Below are 19,936 nucleotides of genomic sequence, written 5' to 3' on the forward strand. Positions count from 1 at the left end.
AAAATCATGTTTATTTATTGCTACAATGAGAAATACTCTCAGTTCAAGTAACTAACATGTGCAAACTGCATTGTAAAACAAGATGCTGAAATAAACTAAAACAAAAGCCCAACAAAAAAAATTACAGATGGGCATACCAATTTACTAACTGTAACATTATAGTAATGTGGTATTTGAGACTAGACGTACTCCGGTGGTACGTAAATTCACCACGATAATAAACCACCACTGTCAAGAGAGCCATCTGGCAAGACTTTGAAGCTGAACTTGCCATTCAAAATATCTTTTTTATCCATTACTGCTCACGGCGGCATCGACCTCGGTGCATTGCTTCCTGATTTCCCGAGCTACGGAGTGGCCCGAGGTTCAAATGTCACAAGCATTAATCACGTTAAAAAAAATTACTCCCGTTAAAGGCATGTTACGTTAACGCGTTAATAACGCGTTAACTTTGACAGCCTTACTATTGGACCAAAATACAAAAATAGTACAGAATAATCTATATAATAACAACAATCACTTTTTGATACGGTGCAACAGGTGGAGGCCTTGCGCTGGAAACTGATGGTAGCTAGATCACAAAATACAACTCTTCAGATTCTCTCTGCGGTGATAGTCACAGTGATCGGTGTTGCTAGATCATAATGTATTTGTACATTATCAAAGACATTACTTGCCCTTTCCTCTATTTGCAGTCTGATCAATCATATTTCTTGTGGTCTCCATGTGGAATCTCCACAGCCCCTATGGATACATTTTTCAGAGGGCACAAGTCAGTATCTTCCATCCCAGTTACAGAACCAGTGAACATAGCCTCTGTGACACTGTTGCAGACAGACTTAAGAAGCCAGCTGAGAGTTTGACATTTTGTACAGTAGCCACCAGCTTATCCAGCCACTGTTGTCAGTGTGGTTTGTCAGAACAGTCCTTATTAGATGCTCAAGTCCAGTAGAAATAAAAAAAGGCTTTGAATGGCATGAGAGAGCTGACTGAGCACTGTTGCTTCACATCAAGTAGCCCCTGAGTTTGAATCTCTGTGTTCATGTGGGTTTACTTTGGGAGCACCATCTTTCCCCATACCAGGAAAGCGCTCTTTAAGTGCTTTCAGAGCGGTTACCGATGCTGGCTTTTTGTTTTCCACTGAATACATTATGGTGGCCTTGCTGCAATGATACGTAACAGTGGCAAAGTGAGTGTGGCTGCTGGTCTCATGAAATGCACATCCATGTCTAATTTCTGCTGTTGACTGAATGGACAGCACTTCAGCTCAATACCGCAGTAACTGCAACCACAGTATCCACATCAGCGTCGTGCCCTGTGGAGCACATAAATAGAACAACATATGTAACCAACTGCTATCTGTAAGTACTATTAGGCTGCAGAAATAGAGTACCAAGTCCAGATATGAAAAAAAAAGATTTACCGTATTATTCTGTTGAGCTCTAAATGATTATATGCCAAAGACATTACAGAGAAATAGGAAAAGAGTCAAGGGGGTAAACACAGAACCAAACCATCATTACACAGAGAAACCATTAGTGCACAAGAAAACAGGAAACAAACTTTTCCACCCTGCCACTGAGTCACCTATTTGCATCTTACACCTTGTCTTTCTCTGAAGTTTTTTCAAACCCAGCAGACAAAAAAAATGTACTTATCACAGCTCTGTCATCACACTACATTATAGCTTACACTGTATTATCTTTTGCCCTTTCAAGCCAACCTCCAACAAACCAGCACACAACTGTAGACTCTCCAAACCACAAAAGCTTGACTCTACCTTGTGGGTGGAAGCAAATTAGATTCAGCTTCACACTAAGTTTTATGCTGTACACCACCGGCTTAGGAGGAGAAACATCATAATTTCTAACATTAACTGAAAAGTTAGCTGACCTGCAGTGAATGCTGTTTTTCAAACCCAGCCTTCTTCACAGTCATGAGGTGTTATTTATTCACGTATTCACACACTGGAGCTCCCCAGATACCCACAGGATTCAGCTGTTGGCAATTGGGAGCTACCCAGTATATGGTTAGTCTTGTTTTACCTTTACTTTTATGTTACACTTGTGCCTTATTAAAATATTACTACTATTACAACACTACCAGACTAAATATGGGTGTGGAGTAAGGTCCTGTGTACTTGATTTTTGCCTACCCTATGCAACTGCTTCATATCCTCTGCTAGGTTTTTCCTTACCAATGACAAAAGACAGCCAATTTCTGCAGAAAGGGTGAATGTGTTTACACACACAATGATTTATGGCTGATAGGATGGAGTTATTGCAACAGGGAATTCATACATCATCTGGAATTGTGAATGAATGAATTGAATAAAATATAATGATGTTGTTAGTGTGGCTGCAAGGTGTTAATCAGAATAATTGCAGGGTGGAAGATGAAAGAGAGGAGCTTGCATGCACAGTAGTCTAAACAGAGGCTGTTTGTAGCACTTGTTGGCTGCGGCACAAATCATATTTCAGCAGAAGGCAGTACATATGGCAGTGCTCAGACATTGTTGGCTTCAGGGAGGTGCTAGGACCCAAAGGACCAACTTCAGCTGGCTTTTCATATGGACAAACAAAGAAATGAGGTGACTGGTCATTTTAGAAAATTAATGATGAGAAGCCTGGGAGCAAGTTGGAGCAGACAACTCCAGGTGCACTGTTAGTCACTGCAACATGTATTCAACACTCTTCCACAGCATCCACTTGTATTATTTAGGTTGCCCAATTCTCATACAGTAAAGCATAATATATGGAAAGCTAAGGCTCGAATGTAAAATACAGCACAGTTGTGACTCGTAAGGTTTCAACACCCTCCTATATAACCGCAGGTCCTATCCTTATCTTTAAGAGTACAAAATAGTTGAATGTTATCTTAGAAACAACAGAACATGACTGAGACTGATAACAAATCTGAGTCCCTGCTGAAAACCTTGTAGCCACCAGTTGAAGACAGTGTTGAGAGTACAAAAAGAGAGTTGTGCTCAGTGAAAACTCTTGAGAGAACTGTTACAAAAGTGTTAACAAAATAATGACAAATAACTTTAATATGGCAACAATCTTTCACCGGGAGGTAGAATGAAAAATACTTGCCTGCTCTGAATTTTTAGTATTTTTGTTGTTACTGGGTGGAGAAGGTCAGTCAGCCTCTGGGCTACAGCTCCAACGGGAGATGTATTGGTTTGGCATTGCTCAGCTCAGCTTGTTGTGAGGGCTAAATGTCACTTACTTCAGCTGGGCTGATGCTGGCGCCCCCCTGCCTCCCGAGGGGGTTGATGGAGATTTAGGCATTTTGCTTCCCAGATTATAGTTCTCCAAAATATTATACCACTTCCTATCATTACTGAGCACAACTGGGAATTAGCATGCTGGTCGGGGAGTAAGGTAGAGTCATATTGAAGGCTAAGCCTCTAGTCCTCTGAGTGTATAGTATATACTAGATTCACTTAAGTTTCAGATGAATATTTAGATTCCACTTCCTGCTGTTCCTGAGCTCCCAAACTTTCTTTGAGTGCATCTTGAATGTTTCTGGTGTGTACCCTCAGTGTATTACACATCATCTATTCTGTCAATTCATTTCCTTTAATAGACCACAGCAAACAAATACATGAATAAATAAAATATTGTTGTGAATGCAGCTTAAGATGGTTGGTTCCATTGTTTTCAATTGTGGTTTGTTTAAGTTGTGTGTAACTTTCTCAAAGTCACACACACACAGAATCTGAGCTTTTCCCTTGTAAAGACAAAGCTGATTCTTCAAAGTTTGGCCATGAAGAAGAGCAAGAGTAAATAGCCTGTCGTTGCTGAAGGCCTCTTAAGTCAAATTCAGTTTATGTAGCCTAATATTACACATCACAGATTTCTAAGTTTGTCATACTAACCATCTCGATGTTGAAGAGCTCTTTGGGAGAGACAGTGAGTTACATCTTGTTCATCCTATGCCAGTAACAAATGGTTTAATGGAGGACCTATGTGATGAATTAAATGCTCAGGGTAAGGATTGGGGTTTATATCTATATTTCCCATGTGCCCAATCCATGTCAAGGTCTGGCTGTTCAGGACATACCATGCTGCTATCAGTATTTAAACATCATTCATTAATTCATTTCAGCAGTAGGTATTTTCAATTTGCCCACTGCTAAACAAACTTTTTCCACATGTCTAATGTGCTAATGATGACTTGCTCATAAGCGTCAGGGAACAATGGTTCTGTTTATATTCTGTGGTCTATAATTATATCAGATAGATTAAATGCAGAGAGGTTTGATTTTCTTTATCAGTGAGAAAAATGACATTTAAATAGATGTATGTGTCAATTGAAAGGTAGAAAGCTGCATAATGAATGTGCTAGTTAATCCTATAAAAGGCATGGAAAGCAAATATTATAGATACAAGTTGTGTTAACTGTGATGTAGAAGGTTATTTATCCATGATGATTTAATGAGTTTTGGATGATTGACTGTTATGGACTGTTTTCCCTCAACATATATTGCTTTTGACTATTTGAAAGAATATATATACATATATACATATATATATATATATATATATATATATAGTGAAAGAGGCGAATCTTATCTTTGCAACAATTTCTAGCTGTGTGGCAGACATAGTAACATATGGAAATAGACATACTGTGCAACAATCAACCTTAACTGAACCCAAATCACACACCTTGAATATCACATAGTGCTTACAGACGCAACCCCTTCAGCTTGTAGAGAAAATTCATGCGCCGTGTCCTAATTGTTTCTTGCATTAGTTCACAAAGATTATAGATAAACCCTAATGTAGTGAGTTATACTTGTCTGTTTTGTTACAAATGTAAGCTGTGAGCACAGTATGGTATGGTCTGATAGCATAGTATAGTACAGTATAGTATAGGAGAGGAGCAGTACATACAAACACATAAATGTTGTTTAAAATTGTTCTTATTTATACAGAATTAATTAGTCACTTAATTAATGTATCTCTTGATTCTTTTATGCATGTTTTCTTCAGTGACATTGCCTCAGTGCTTTTGCTCACAACCTGGGAGCTTAAAAATTAATTTAACTAACTTCCTTATTCACCAAATCCTTATTACACAGAGCAAAAATAAATTTGACATTATCTCAGCTCTCAACTCTGTCCTTTGTAATTCACTTCTTTTTCCCATCTTTCATCAGGTAAGGAAAATGTGTAGAAATCACAAAACTGTCAGTCACGTACACGGGCACATATTCAAAACCACAGACCATAGACTGAATCATAGAAAATGTGAAACATGAATCCTGGTTGTTATTGGCTGGCTAAGGAAAAAGCATTTGACACCTGTTGGTGCTTTTCCAAAAAAGGCTTTATAAAGAGAAGCCACATGTGGGTGCTTCATGTTGCTTTCTGTTTAACAGTCTGGAGCATTTGGGGGCTTTCTGCAAAACCATCATGTTAGGATAATGACAACTCAGCAGTCCCCTGATCTGGTATCATAAGTGCTGGATTTACAAGAGAGGAGCAGAATAGCTTCATTACAGCCTTATGAATAAATCAGTATCAAAATCATCATCAGTTTTAAGGCATAACTTCAATGCTCCGGTGCACAATGTATAATAATCAATTCCAAACAAGCCAGTGATGAAGATGCTGATAATCTGTCTATGGTATGAAGGGTAAAAGAGTCAGAACAACTTGTTTATTTTACCCTTTATCAAGGAGACGGGTTGATAAACTCCAATGCACACACACAAATAATTGGCTGACAGAAGGAAAGCACACACAGTGTCTGTCCTTATTCAGACCTTGTTTTTCTCATCTCTAAATCTTCTCTAACTGCAGAGCACAGAGCAGCAACACGCAGTATCTACCTTCTATTTCTTGTGGTGCATCTTTATTTTTCTCTGCCTCTTTTGCCTTCTTTCAACATTTTCTTTCATTGATTATTTCTGACATTTATTGGCCCTCCCCTTGCTTTATTGGAATTAGTGTTACACTGCATTAGCTTAGGCAAACTAGTCCACATACCAAGAAACATGTATTCCACTTGTATGAGTGTGAGGGCTGCACTAAGGGCAGTAGTTAGAAACTGTTAGCAGCTGCTTATCTGCTTATCTGTGAATACAACAACTTAAATATTAGTCTAAAACAGAACTATTATTTGCTGGATACACACACACACACACACACACACACACACACACACACACACACACACACACACACACACACACAAACAAACACACACAAGTGCAAACAAATAAACACCAAATGCAGTAGAAGTACAGATGCACTCACACAAGCTTCTCTACAGAAGATCTGCAGGTTAGTGTGTGTGTGTTGTTCCTCACCTTGTCCCAATGTGTGTGACTCCCCCTCCTCCACTCCAGTTGTCTCTGCTGCGCTGTCCCCCATGTAAATCCACCTCTTTCATAGAAACACTCCACATCTCATTCCTGTGTGTGCGTGTGTGTGTTATGTGCAGGTGTACCGGAGACAGGCATCAACCAAACTGGCAGCGTTGGAGGAGGCGGCAGAGGGGAGGACAGCTTCTTACCAGAGGGAGATCCTTCACCTGCAGAGGCTGCTAAAAGAAAGACAGGAGGCTGAGGAGAGACTGCTGCAGTCCAAACGGTAGGAGGGGAGTGAGGAGGAGAGAGAGAGAGGGAGGAGAGAGTGGAGGAGAAATGGTAGGAGGCAGGCGGGCAGAAAAAGGGAGGAGGATAGGGAGAGAATGTGTGAATGAGAGGATGAGGACAAAGAGCGAGGCAATGGTGTGTAGCTTAAAAAAAGAGGGAGGCCAGAGGCAGTGGGAGGCAACAGTAAGGTGTGCATGGAGACAGAGCAGGTTACTTCAACAGAACAGCTACTGACTGGAAACAGAAAGTGATGTCTAGACAAACACATCAATTGCAAGCTTTTTGAAATCTACTTCTTCCTTAAATTTTACCTCGACATAGATGTTCTGGTATCCACATATATGTTGGGTTAAAAATAACAAGGAATTGCAGCACAGAAATGCCAAAGATTTTCTTTGAGGTAATTCAGGAAGTGTATTGCAGTTACATGATTTGCCCAAAAGAGTTTTGACAGGTTTATTTTTCAGCTGTAAAATGCCTTGCCCAATACATGCTCACAGGTCCCCCAATGACCAAATTTAAAGCTGCTACAGGTATAACCATTAATTTTATATTATGTATGTAAGACAGGTTTTTTTTATGGATGAACCAACAGATGATCATCACATGACTCTGCAGTTCCCTTCAGCTGCAGTGAATTTAATTGTTTTGCTTTTGCAGCCTGCAACTTGACTTTTTTGAATCACTCTCATCACCCTCGTCAGTTTCATTTCCAGCTGGAGCTATTTTAAAGCCACTGTATGTGACCTGCTTGGCATCAAATGAAAGAACAACAAGGTTAGCTATTAGATGGTGAACATGGTTGACCATTTAGCTAGTTATCCACAATCTTTCCCTAAACTTAGCCAGGTGCTGTGAGTGTGTCAACATAACCACAAAAAAGTTTAATAGCACTGCAGTCACTCCAAATGGATATTGTACTGCAAGGAAACAAATACACTGTCTGTCAACATTTTACTCATATGTTCAGTATCAACGCCTTTGTGATTTTAATTTGACAACATATCCTCATTATGTTTATAGAAACCTTAACCCAGTCTCAAATACATATTGTACAGAACATATATGCTTTTGCGGTTTAGTATACAGTTTATTGCACTGCTCCCAAGTGGCCAAAAATGTTTAACGTTAATGATCCTAATCAACAGTGTTTCTTTATGTTGTGTTTAGTTCACTACTTAAATATTGATTTGAACATTGGAATTTACTTTATTCTCAAACACCTTTGTCTGTGTCAGCCTTGAAAAAGAGAAGCAATGTGCCTTTACACAACACAGCGCAACCCATAGCAATACAACAACCTAACACATAAATGAGAGTACAAAAGACACCACAGCAACACAACCTGGCAATACAACAACAACATCAACATATCCCTTTTCTAAAGCAAGACATCAATTCCTCCTTACATACACACATATATATATATATATAGTATATATGTATATATGTGTGTGTGCGTGTGTGTGTGTGTGTGTGTGTGTGTGTGTGTGTGTGTGTGTGCGCGCGCGCGCGCGCGTGTTTCACAGTTTCTTTCTTTGTACTGTGCATTTCCACTCTCATGGTTGGGCTCAGGAGATAGATGCTGACGTCTCTGTAAACCAGTGGACTCAGCAGATCACACGGCTTCGTTCTGAAATTCTCTCTCCACACTAAATCAGTTAACCCCCTCAGGACCGTCCATTTCTATCAATCCTCACTGTGTATTCCTATTCACAGAGGCTGTGTTGTTGGGGGAGGAACACTCACATCTGCTTCTCAACAGGATTTGCATAAGTATTGCCTGAGACATTATATTTTAGTATTCCGGAGAGAGACCTACTGCTGTGACAAACGGCATAGGCTGATGGGTAATGATTGGGTTTGGGAAATCTGTTAAAACCATACGGAAAGATAAATGTGTTTTTTATACTGTATATGCTGTATTCATATATATGTACACAGTGTAGCCTTGTTGTATTTTGGGACAGTGCTGGATGCCTGTATGTCAAGACAAAAAGAAAAGAGCTGTCTTTTGGATTAAGGCTGTTTGTTAATGATGAAAACCATAGACTGTTTTATTAATTTGATTAAATTGTTCTGGTGAGAGATGTACTGTATTTAGAAAAATAGTTGCAACTCTGTCCATCATACAAGGACATGGCTGCAGCATACACAGAATGCTATGTCCCTTGGTTATGAAAGAAATTAAAGAATGGAGTCATGTTGCCAACTATTTGAATTATGGTTATGATTTTCAGGGAGAGATTATTTCAAGGTATTTTTACTGCAACAGAATGACACCCTTGAAAAACCCAGACAGGTCCTTTGTGGCTCCTGAAACAACCCACCACTTCCCCTTTATTCCCCTGTTAGGACGGCTGTTTTTAGCTCAGTCTCTGGGCCTGCTGCCTGCTGCTATCAAATGAAAGCTAGCTAATCAGATTGTTAGAAGATCCTGTCCTCCTCTGCCCTGAGGGCATCTTAATGACAAATCACACACACACACACACACACACACACACACACACCACTCACACTACTAACCTACTGGCTCTGCCACATCGCAATACGCTGTACTACCTAACATTCATCCTTCCCTGGACCATGCAAGTCATTGAGATGCATGCGGGTGAAGCCCTGATGGCAGCTAGAGAAGACTGTTACCTGGTACAACAAAAGTGTGACAGTAGTGTGGTAGTTGTTGGTGAGCTCCTTTCCGACTTGTGGTGTTTAGAATCCAGGTTTCCCCAGTTAAACTTGTGGAGGTGAGAAGTCAAACTTTTCACCTCCACACAGACAAAAAATCTATCTCTGCCTCATTCTTTTTTCCCTCTGATCCACTGCTTTATATTCTGCCCATGCACCAGGAGCAGAGATGCTGATAGGTTGTGATTGCCGCCTGCCTGCTAAGTTCTCCGTACCCTCCAGGGAAGCAGCGCAGCCTGAGACTTCCAGGAGCTCAGGAGGGGATTGAGCCTTCAGATCACTTTTTTCCCCCTCCAAAAGCATTCCTGTCTTCCCCACACCCAGAAAACACAGAAAGATCTGCTATATATGAGCAAAGAGTGGTTTTCATAAATACCTGAAGTTTATAGTGAAATTTCAGTTTGACAAATGGCCCTGCTTTCATTGAATTTCTTTCAACAGGCAGCTGGCTGAGGACATATGAGGAGTAAATGTTTCATTTGCAGTACGTTAAAAATTTGTGTAAAATGCATGTGTCACATTCAGGAGGATTTTTCATGATTTTGAATGGACGGAATTAACTGGAAACATGATCAGTAAGTGTAATGTTTGTGAGGTAAAATCCCCAGACTATTAAATGCAGGATAAACTTGTTTTTATTTAGAAATAGTTTCAGCTTGGTTCAGTTTTAATCTCTCCTGTTTTGACACAGTGGAAAATAAGCAGTGCAAATCACTGACATTATGTTAATGGTGCACACACTTGGAACCTCATGCATAATAAATGCTAAAGCTCACAAATGCAGATAAACACATTTAGTAGGACTTAATTATCCCTTGGTTTCCCATCAGATTCAGGAGTGGTTTTGAGGCTGCTGCATCCAGCAGAGCAGAAACAACAGGTTGGAAGAAAGGCTCAGGTATATCACAGGCAATGTTCCTCATGAGGGCCATGTTATAACTCGTACTTCCTTGTACCTTCAGTATTTTGAAGAAAACATATACTGAAAAGCACTACATGAAATTGACAGTGATGGGTGATGATCACTGTATATGGTGACCTTTACAAAAGTAGCTACTATGTGGTTTGTACTCTCCAGTCTCTCTGGAGGCTCAGCTCACATAGATAATCCATAATCCGTTTGTAGAGCTGCAACCGGCACCAAGATGTCATTTCGTAAACCTAATGAAACATTCATTGATGTGTACAATATAATTGACCTTAGTTCAGTCTTTTTTTCCATAATAAAACAGAAGCTACATTTGAACATACTGCATGGAGAATAAATCCAGGACAGAGCGCATTTATTGGCATATGGCATGTACAAGTGTTTCACACACAACTGGCTTTATTAATATATTGCCACTCAACCATTACAGTGTCTGTCTGGACCCAGGGCTTTTAAATTGTCCAGTATTTGTACTGAAATAACCCTCTTCGCTTTGGTTTTGGATCATACGGACAAAGGCTTTCTTGAAGTGACAATTAATCTAATGCCAGTGGTAGTGTTATTCCCTGTGGCTGTCTCACAGACAGACCTGCCTCATAAACCCCGCTGCTCAGAATAACATTGATTAATGTTAGTGTCTGGGCTGAAAGAGGGAGCTCTTCTGTTGTAGAGTGAGAGACCAAATCCTATAGCTATAGCTAAGCTATAATTGTAATGGAGATTACTGGGCCGCTGAGCCTCTCTATAGGTAAGACCGTAGCTGTGTGGCCTCGTGGTCATCACAACTATCCCATCAAATCACACATCACACATGCACACACATCTACTGAGTTTTCAATCTCTTATAGCTGCAAGGTTTATCTTGTTATTCTGTCTGAATTATTGTGTCTATCTTCGAGAGAAAAACTGATGAGTGTGGTTGCCACGAGTAACACATGCAATTAACAAACAGTGAAGTTTGTCAGGGTCTTTACTCAAGAAAGACAAAGGATAATAACTTGTCTTGGAGTGGCTTAGATCACATCACCGACCACGCTTCTCCTGCCAAACAAGTTCTCACACTTAAACAACAAAATTGTAGGTGCCTTCAGAACAATACTCTTAACTGTTACAAAAACTATTCTTAGACTTTCCTGATCTCTCTGGTTATGGTTTGGTTAGATTTTGACTAGGGTAGAGAAAAAGTTCCTTGAACAGGGTCTCTAAAGTTTTACATCCTCATGGCTATAAGATCCTATTCAGATCTGGCATCAACATGGGTCTTCAGTGACCTGATGACAAAGGACAGCTATGTCTGTTCACACCTGGCATTAAAATGTGTCTCCACAATTTTGATTGGATCTCACTCCTCTCCTCTATATACAAATAAACATCTATGTGTTGTTGTTATTAGCCAAATTTGACAGTTGTTTGACAATGTTTTTGTGTGTGTGTGTGTGTGTGTGTGTGTGTGTGTGTGTGTGTGTGTGTGTGTGTGTGTGTGTGTGTGTGTGAGAGAGAGAGAGAGTGGAGCAAGCAGGGGCTGAGTGAATCAAACCCAGAGCTTTACAATGAAAAAAGGTTTTGGCCATTTGAATAATGAAATATTTTCAGTTCCTGTTGCAGAGGACATCAGTAGAGTAGGTGGTCCTTCAGTGTGTTCACACTGCTAACAGAATGTGACCACATGTGGCACAGATTCGAATGTGGTCTGAGTGATCAGATCTCACATACGTCCTCACTCCATTTTGGATACGTTTTATTATAAAATAGCTACTTAAATAAGTAGTTCAACTTACAGACTGTAGTGATTTTCCCTGTTTCAGGAATACCACTAAAGCTAACTCTAAGATATTTGGTCATCAACCAAGACTACGAGACAAATTAAAATTTTGATGTAATAATGGAGCTCGTTTACAAATTAAGGGATCATCAAAATTATTACAATTCATCCTGAGTGGACATTAATGTCTGTAACAGATTTTATGAAAATCCATCTTCATGGCAAACATCTTGTTGCAGGTATTTCCTTCAACATGTGAAAACTGTGACCCACTGTTGGTCCCAGATGAAAAGTCCAGGTATAAAAGGATGATTAAATCAGTAGGATTCATCTTCTGGAAACAATGAATGTCTGTACAAAATGAAAGCATCCATCCGTCCGTCCGTCCGTCCGTCCATCCATCCGTCCGTCCATCCCTCCATCCCTCCCTCCTTCCCTCCACCCACTATAATAAGCAGTTAACTGAGTCCAGACAGGCTAGCTGATTTCTTCAGTTGCTGACGTATGAACAGCTTATGACAGAGGAGCTTAAATGCATCAGCCATTTCAACAATAACAGCACACACAGGTAATTACGTGCTGTCTCCTTGGAGCTGTTATTCCTTTCTTTTCATCATTATCCCTCCTTCCTCTCCCCTCTGTGTGAGATAGCGGGTTGTTAGTCTCCCAACATGCACATACTGGTCACATTTAGTTTTACTTGCACTTTGAAATACCTTTACTGTAGTAACAGAGAGGACCAGCAGCTCTCTGACAGGCACTCAACAGAACTTCTCAAGCTCACAGAGGTATTTATTCCTGTTAGGACCATTTTATCAAATGGTGTCATATAAAGTGTTCTCTTCTGGCGGGGTTTAACCAAGAACCTTTAGGTAAATAAGGTGGTTAGCCAGAATAATAAACAGGTTTGCTTGGGTTTAAATAGTTATTAAGGTCACAATAATATAATTCCTTATTATTATTATTATTATTATTATTATTATCAGTAACAATAATAATATAATTTTGACAAAGGTCATGTTTAAATGTTTTTTCTCTACCACAGTTGGTGGGAACTGAACACAGATCTTACTACAGAAAGACTACATTTCATTTTGAGACATTATATTATGACTGTTGTGACCAAACAAGCTGCTTGATAAAACGCTGAAACGTTGTTGTGGAAGGAAACGCCACAGAACTGTTTTATGGTTTTATTGGAGTGCGAGAATTTGCACTTCCAAGTCAGAGCCTTTAACAATCACTCTACTCTGACAGTTATTCCCATATGATCTGAAGTCACTGTAACACCCGGCTGAGCCCCATGATTGCTGCTTTATATAGAAACACTCCACTTTTTTAGTGCCTGGTGAGTTCATTTGATAGAGAAGTGCTCTTGTGCTTTAGCTAAATGATGCTCTCTAACATGAAGGTGAGTGCCGTTGCCATCAGACACTGATTTAAAAAAACAACTTGATGTCTGTGTTTGTGTGAGAGAGAGAGAGAGAGGGAGATAGATGTATGAGCTTTAATCCGATCCAGGTTTGTTTTACCAGGTTTGAACACTGTCAGTGTAAATTGTCTCCCCTCCCTAATTTGGAAAGGAGATGATGCATGCGCTTGTATTCCCAGCAGCCCAGGGTCTTTGGATAAGGAGGAGTGGTGGGAATAGGGAGTCCCAAGATACTTTTAGTCATGAGCATTGGTGATAGAAGTTTGAAATTGAGCTTTGTGAGCACTGGAGTGTGTCCGCTTAATGCCACTTCCTGTGCTTGAGTCTTAATGCAGATGACATTTGCACAGTGGAAATCAGCAGACACTCCAACATTGGTTTAAAGCAACACGTTGGCAGAATACACTTAAAAGCAATCAGCCTTTAGTGATGGCTGAAGATGTGTCAGGTTTTCCACAGTATAAGAAAGTAGAGATACACGTTCAGCTCTTTGTCTGCTCTGCCTGATCACATGATGTAGCCACAGTGATGCATGAATCAGCTTCATGACTGTAGATATGTGTTTTATCGCCTGTTATTCAACCTAAAACCTTCACTGCTCACTACTACTGCCTTTGAACAGACTGAGTAGTGGTACCTCAGTCTGTTCACCTTTCCAACCAATTCAATTCAGTTCACTGTGCGTTATTAAAGTGTTTACAGAAACTGCTTTTGTATTTTGGTCTTTTCATTTTACTTATGTCACCCCAACAACATGTTTTTTCAGATATAGACAAACAGACTGACTGACTGACTTCTTCTCTCTTTGCTCCTTCAGGGAGGTAGAGGAGGAGTTGGAGGTGGTGTGGCAGGCAGCAACCAGGGAAAACCAGCAGATGAAGGACACTCTTTTGGACTCGAGACTCACTGCAGACCTCCACGGTTGGCCCGGTTGTGCCTCTCCTGGCTGGCCTTCTCAGGCTCCAGATGAAACCTCCTTGGCCACCCAGCATCAGCCTCACAGCTCTGGGCCTCCCCTCTTCACCTCTCATCAAAGCCCTGGGCTCCAGAGAAGGTCCGTATTTAAATCTGAGTCAGAGAACCAAAACAACTCCTTGGATGAAAAGCAAAAGCATGGGCTGGATTTCTTTTGCTAAAACCTTTAGAGCCATAACCCTGTAGGAGTGCCAGTGCTTTTATAGTGAGTAAGGCAGTTGGGCCTTTACTGTAGACCAGTATCAGTCAACATGTTTACCTGTAGATATACAGTATGCCAGCTTGAGTTTGCTTCATAAATGAATACATTGTAAACCTGCACCAAACTTGAACAAACGCACAGTTATTTTTAACTACATTGTAGTAGTGATACGTTTCTGTTATCTACCTGGTGGATGCAAATACACAGGGGTCAATGAGTTAGAGACCACTGAATGGGAAGTTAGACCCACTGTATGCACAGTAAAGTGGAGGGAGTTGGTATTTAGGTAAATTCAGTAATCTAAAATCAAAATGAGAACTTAATTTGAACAGAAGGATTGAAATTAAACATAGCAAACAATGAAAGAAAAAAAGGGGGAAAAACATAAAAATAATTTAGTAACAAACAGTTTAGTTTTGACCAAATATGTGTGGCCAAATACAACTGACATCAGTCTGTTTAGTCAGGAAAGACTTGAACAGTGTGTTTTCCAAAGATTTTTTTTTACTCTATTGGTGTTTTTAAATTAGTCTCAGGGTTTTATAGACCAGGACAAGCATAATAGAAACAAGAAATAACAAAAAGGGTTGTAATGTTTGGCTTGATTAAGCCTAAAGAACACAGCCAACATTGCCATCTGCTGGACACATGTGGTAATAGTTTAATTTTGTCACAGTTGCAATACTACATGGTACAGAAGACAGACAAAAAAAAAAAAAAAAAAGTACAAACTTTTTATCACAGGAAATAAAACTGACTTGTTCAAAATGACATTGATTGATTGATCTGGAAGAGATTCTATTGATGGTATTTCAAAATAATTTCCTTGTTTGAAAATAATAAACACAGAATGAAAGAGTAACAGTGTTAAGGTAAAATAAGTGTTTATATACATAGAAATGTAGATATATTTATACACGCTTGTTTTTAATTTTATATTATGATAATTATTACCCTTCTTTAACTACCAGTTTATGTTTTGAGGCATAGGTGTAATTTACTGTGTAAATAATAAAGCAGATTTTTTCTTGGTCACAAGCCTCATTAGTTTTCTCTGTCACTGACTCAAATTGTTCTTTATTGAGATAGTTTGTGTAACAATAATTGCTTTTCCACGACAACACAGAACTAAAATTAAATATAAATGTAAGGATCTTGTTCTTAGCAGCCACATTGCAAGGCTAGTCGAAAAAAACAGCTTTCACAGAGAGGAGGAGGACATGATAAACATTTGAAACTAAAATAGTGTGTTTTCATTCTGCAGAGATAAAGAGATTTCTAAGAAATAAAGACATACCACAGGTTTTTCTGTGACTCACCTCCTTGATACAACCACACACCTGCTGGATTAGACTGAAACCACAAGGCAGAGTACTGTCTGTGTAGCGATGTACCACAAATCCCTGCTGACGAACACTCAGCAGGGTGACGGCAGTGCAGTGGCTCAGACATGTGATAGCTGTTATGGGATGATGGGTTCTCCTAAGACTTGGTGTAAGGGTGGAACACACAGCTTGCCAACAAATCTACACAGCCTACTGTCGGGCAAAATGTCAGGTGGAAAATATGACCAACGAATCAGTCAGCCAAATTACAGCAGTGAGCGTCTCAGGCACTGTTGTCAGCAAGAATCACACGTGTGCTTTCATAAACCGCAATGAAACAAGTAACGTCATCCTGACTACTGTGTCGACCCTCCACACACACACATACAAACATAAATACAAAAAGAAAACCCCTTGACCCTGATACTAACCAATTAATATATTATCACTATTACTATTCTGATTAATTAATATGACCATTAATTATTTTTGCCATTGTAAATATTATAAATATTATGTATCTGTCTACATTTCTGTCTCACATAAACAAACACATACACACAACAAACCGACTCAATCCCACAACACAACTCATTTAACTCTCGAACCCTTGTCACCCTCTGTGTTGTAGCAGCTGTGAGGCCCTTTCGTCTTACTTTGTGTCTCTGTTTTGGCTGTTAATGTGTCCTGGTACTTGTCCGCACTTGTTTTATAATCACTTTATGCACAATAAAAAACATACATGAAGAAATATTCCATATGAAAATCCCATGTAAAATGGAGAGCAATAGACACCAGAGACACACAAATTTGGCATTTATCCACATTTTTATTGGCCTTAAACAAGGTTTCAGCATGACCCAGCCTGATAGTACACTGCCACTGTACACTTTCTTTTCTCAAAATCAGACTCATTTAACTGGAACCTGCCATCACTGGCTCGTGTGAGATAAAATTAATTTATGGATCCAACAGTGTTCAACGCAATTTACTGTATTGTAAGACTTTGTTACTGATTGCAGTGGAGTCTAAGACAGATCATAAACCGATTCCTAGTTGTGTCAAAGTCACACCTTTAACCTTTATTTATGCAGGGAAGGGTCACTGACAGCAACACACACACAGTCACACATGTTCTCCTTGCACGAGGTCTTATTGGCAGATGTGTACGACCAAAACCTCTTGAGGAATGGTCAGATCTACTGTATGTCAGTTGTTTTCCCTTTATGAGGTAAAACAGAATGAATTGTATATGTGTAAGGTCAAATGTTGAGATCTAATCATCTTCTCCATCCCCTGAAACCAAAGTCTTTAGGACCTACATCTGCTAGAGCTGAAACATCCAGCACAGTGAAAAGAGTGAAAGATATGTGCACTCTAAGCAAAGAGTGTGTATCAAACTGTGTATTTTGGTATTCAGTGGAAAAAATGAACCAGTTTAAAACATGTAAACTGTATTCACAGTGAATCACAACCACTGTAAAAACTAAAAACCTGAGTAAGACACACTAATTCCTAGTGAAAATATGAAAGCAAACGTTTTCTATGTCATTTCTGTAGCTATGGGCAGGATTACTATCTAATAATTCTCCTCCACCAGGAATCTTATTATGACAGTAACTATCTGAGATACAGAAAGCTCTGATACCAGTACAGTATCCCTCAGGGGAAACTCTAGTTAGGGCCACTAAGGCCTAGCATTGCATCAAATACTGCAAATTTGAAAATCACACATTTGGAAGAGTATTCTGTCAGCACAGGCTCAGTCCAACTGGTTTCACAAACACTTTGAGTAACAGTATTGGTTTTCCACATACAGCAAATAGCCCCACTTTCAGTTCTAATGGTTTGTATCAGGTCTGTCAACAATGTTTGCAAATATAATATTTTGAACTCTCTGGTGATCCCACATACAGAGGATCTACTTGTACCACATCTGCAGGACTGATCACATCTATGACCAGGGAAAACCCACATTTCAAAAAACCTTCATAAAAACTTGTTCTTGTGTTGCGTTTCATTCAGCTCCTGCACTTACGCAAGACATTTCACTAGGACATCAGAACTCACCTGAGAGCCTGTAGCTCACCTGCCTGTGTGTCTGTGTTGTCCCGGCTGTGAATACATTTTCAATTCTGTGACATTTGAAACCTTTAAACTATAAATTCTTACTGTTTCAGATTCATCACAAATTCCGCTAAAGCCTCTGCTGGGCTGCAGCTGGTCAACTATGTGTAATGCAGTTTAAAGGGGAGGGTTGCAGGATCATAGCTGAGTATCCCATATATTCCAGACTTTCACTCTTTATCATAATAACCAACATTTTGCAGACAACACACAAATCTGGCAACTCCTATTTGCTGCTGTGACGGTCCCTGCCTATCGGGCTTTTGTTGTGGACATGTCACTGTGCTCGTGTGTTCTTGAAGGTAACAGAGGGATGTGATCACGGCAGCCAGGTTTGAAGCATCTGGGCTGTGCGCTCCCACGGCTTAAAAGCACAGGCCCACATCTTGGACTCGTCCTCGCCAGTGTTTGCATGTTTTCTTTTGTTTGGCTCCTGTTTTTATTTTTGCTTCACAACACTCCACAATTCATGATGCTCACACATGCACATTTACATCACTGATATTACTGACTGACACACCCCATATTTGTTTCTGTTTCTTCAGTTTTTTTCATTTTGTTGTAATAAATATTCAAACTAACCTACTTTGTCATGGCCTAGGAGCTGGGTTATGACACATTGATCTTTTTGGTAACACAGAGGGGACTAAAAATGGCAAGATCATTTGAGATGGATAAGTATATTGAATATATACAATTCATCAACACCTTGCTGTGGGTAGGGACTTATCCCAACCATCGATCCAAGGCCCAAGCAAGGTATCCAGTCTATCACAGACTACCTTCCCACCACCCTGCAATGACAACACCAACTTCCTCAATATACATTCAAGGAAAATAATGAGACGTCAGCAAAGAAAGTCACCCCCCCATTCTGGATGACCAAGTGCTCTGTCTTGACCCAGCTCATGTCCGTGGGACCCTAAAGAGAGTCCACCCACAGGAAGCTGAATGCCCTGACCCATACCATACCGAGTGCTCAATATGTGGACCAACATGTCCTCACAGACATCTTCAACACCTCCCTGAGTCAACCTGTTGTCTGTTCATGTTTCAAGGTCTTGATTATCATACCAGTGCCAAAGAAGGAACCAATGTCAAGCCTCAGTGACTACTGCCCTGTAGCACTCACTGTCATCACAACGAAGCGCTTTGAGAGGCTGATCAAGGACCACATGACATCCAGACTCCCTGCAATCCACTTGATCCACTTTAGTGTGCATACCACCCTAACCGCTCCACTGATGATGACCGGTTTGTCTCACTTATGTCAGTCAGTGGCACTTTATGCCAGAAGGAACAGAGTTTTGTTCCGCTGTGGACGTGTTTTATCATCTGAATGACAATAAAGTTCATTTTGACTTTGACTTTGACTTTGATTGCTGGTTCAGCACTTAAAATTTACATCACTGCTTTGTTACTCTCTGTAAAATAACTGTTCTGCAGTTACTGCTGGACTTAAATCTCAACACTACTCATTTCTAACTATAAATCAGTGTGAATATTTCTCTGTTAAAGAATATGTAAAACCATGAGTAGACACCATCACCTTTTTTGCACAGAGCCATGAAGTGAAGAAATTCTCAGGCATATCTTTAGACCCCAAGTGATATCACATGATGAGTATCTTTCTCAGACTTGACAAAGCTCCCTCAGGGTCACAAAAACATTTTACAGCTGTCCAGAGAGGTATCAGGAGGTCAGAAGGACTCCTGCAAAAACATGTCTGTAGGAGGAGATTAGAGTTCCCCTTAAACACATATCTATATATAATATTTGATGCTAGAAAAATGGTTAAGATATACTGTATATAGGATATAGAAATTATAAAATTCTTATGTAAACTCATAAAGTGAACTGTTAGGTCTACTGTACATTGGATCT

General features: G+C 39.8%; 1 protein-coding gene across 3 annotated transcripts in view; it reads left to right on the forward strand.

The window, feature by feature from the left end:
• cep89 (centrosomal protein 89) overlaps positions 1-19,366 on the forward strand; it is a 63,197-nt gene extending 43,831 nt beyond the window's left edge. For 2 of the 3 annotated variants that reach the window (XM_071488270.1, XM_071488272.1), the window contains exons 16-17: positions 6,460-6,608; positions 14,241-15,635. In XM_071488270.1, the coding sequence (XP_071344371.1) occupies positions 6,460-6,608; positions 14,241-14,559 (468 nt within the window). In that variant the 3' untranslated portion in view covers positions 14,560-15,635. Of the gene's footprint in view, positions 1-6,459; positions 6,609-14,240; positions 15,636-19,110 lie in introns of those variants that run through there. The other variant, XM_071488271.1, reaches the window with a different exon arrangement.
• Positions 19,367-19,936: the final 570 nt, after the last annotated feature.

Source organism: Trachinotus anak, unplaced genomic scaffold, assembly GCF_046630095.1.
Source record: "Trachinotus anak isolate AG129_WGS33_773 ecotype Australia unplaced genomic scaffold, CSIRO_AGI_Tana_v1 ptg000011l, whole genome shotgun sequence".
Classification (NCBI taxonomy): domain Eukaryota; kingdom Metazoa; phylum Chordata; class Actinopteri; order Carangiformes; family Carangidae; genus Trachinotus; species Trachinotus anak.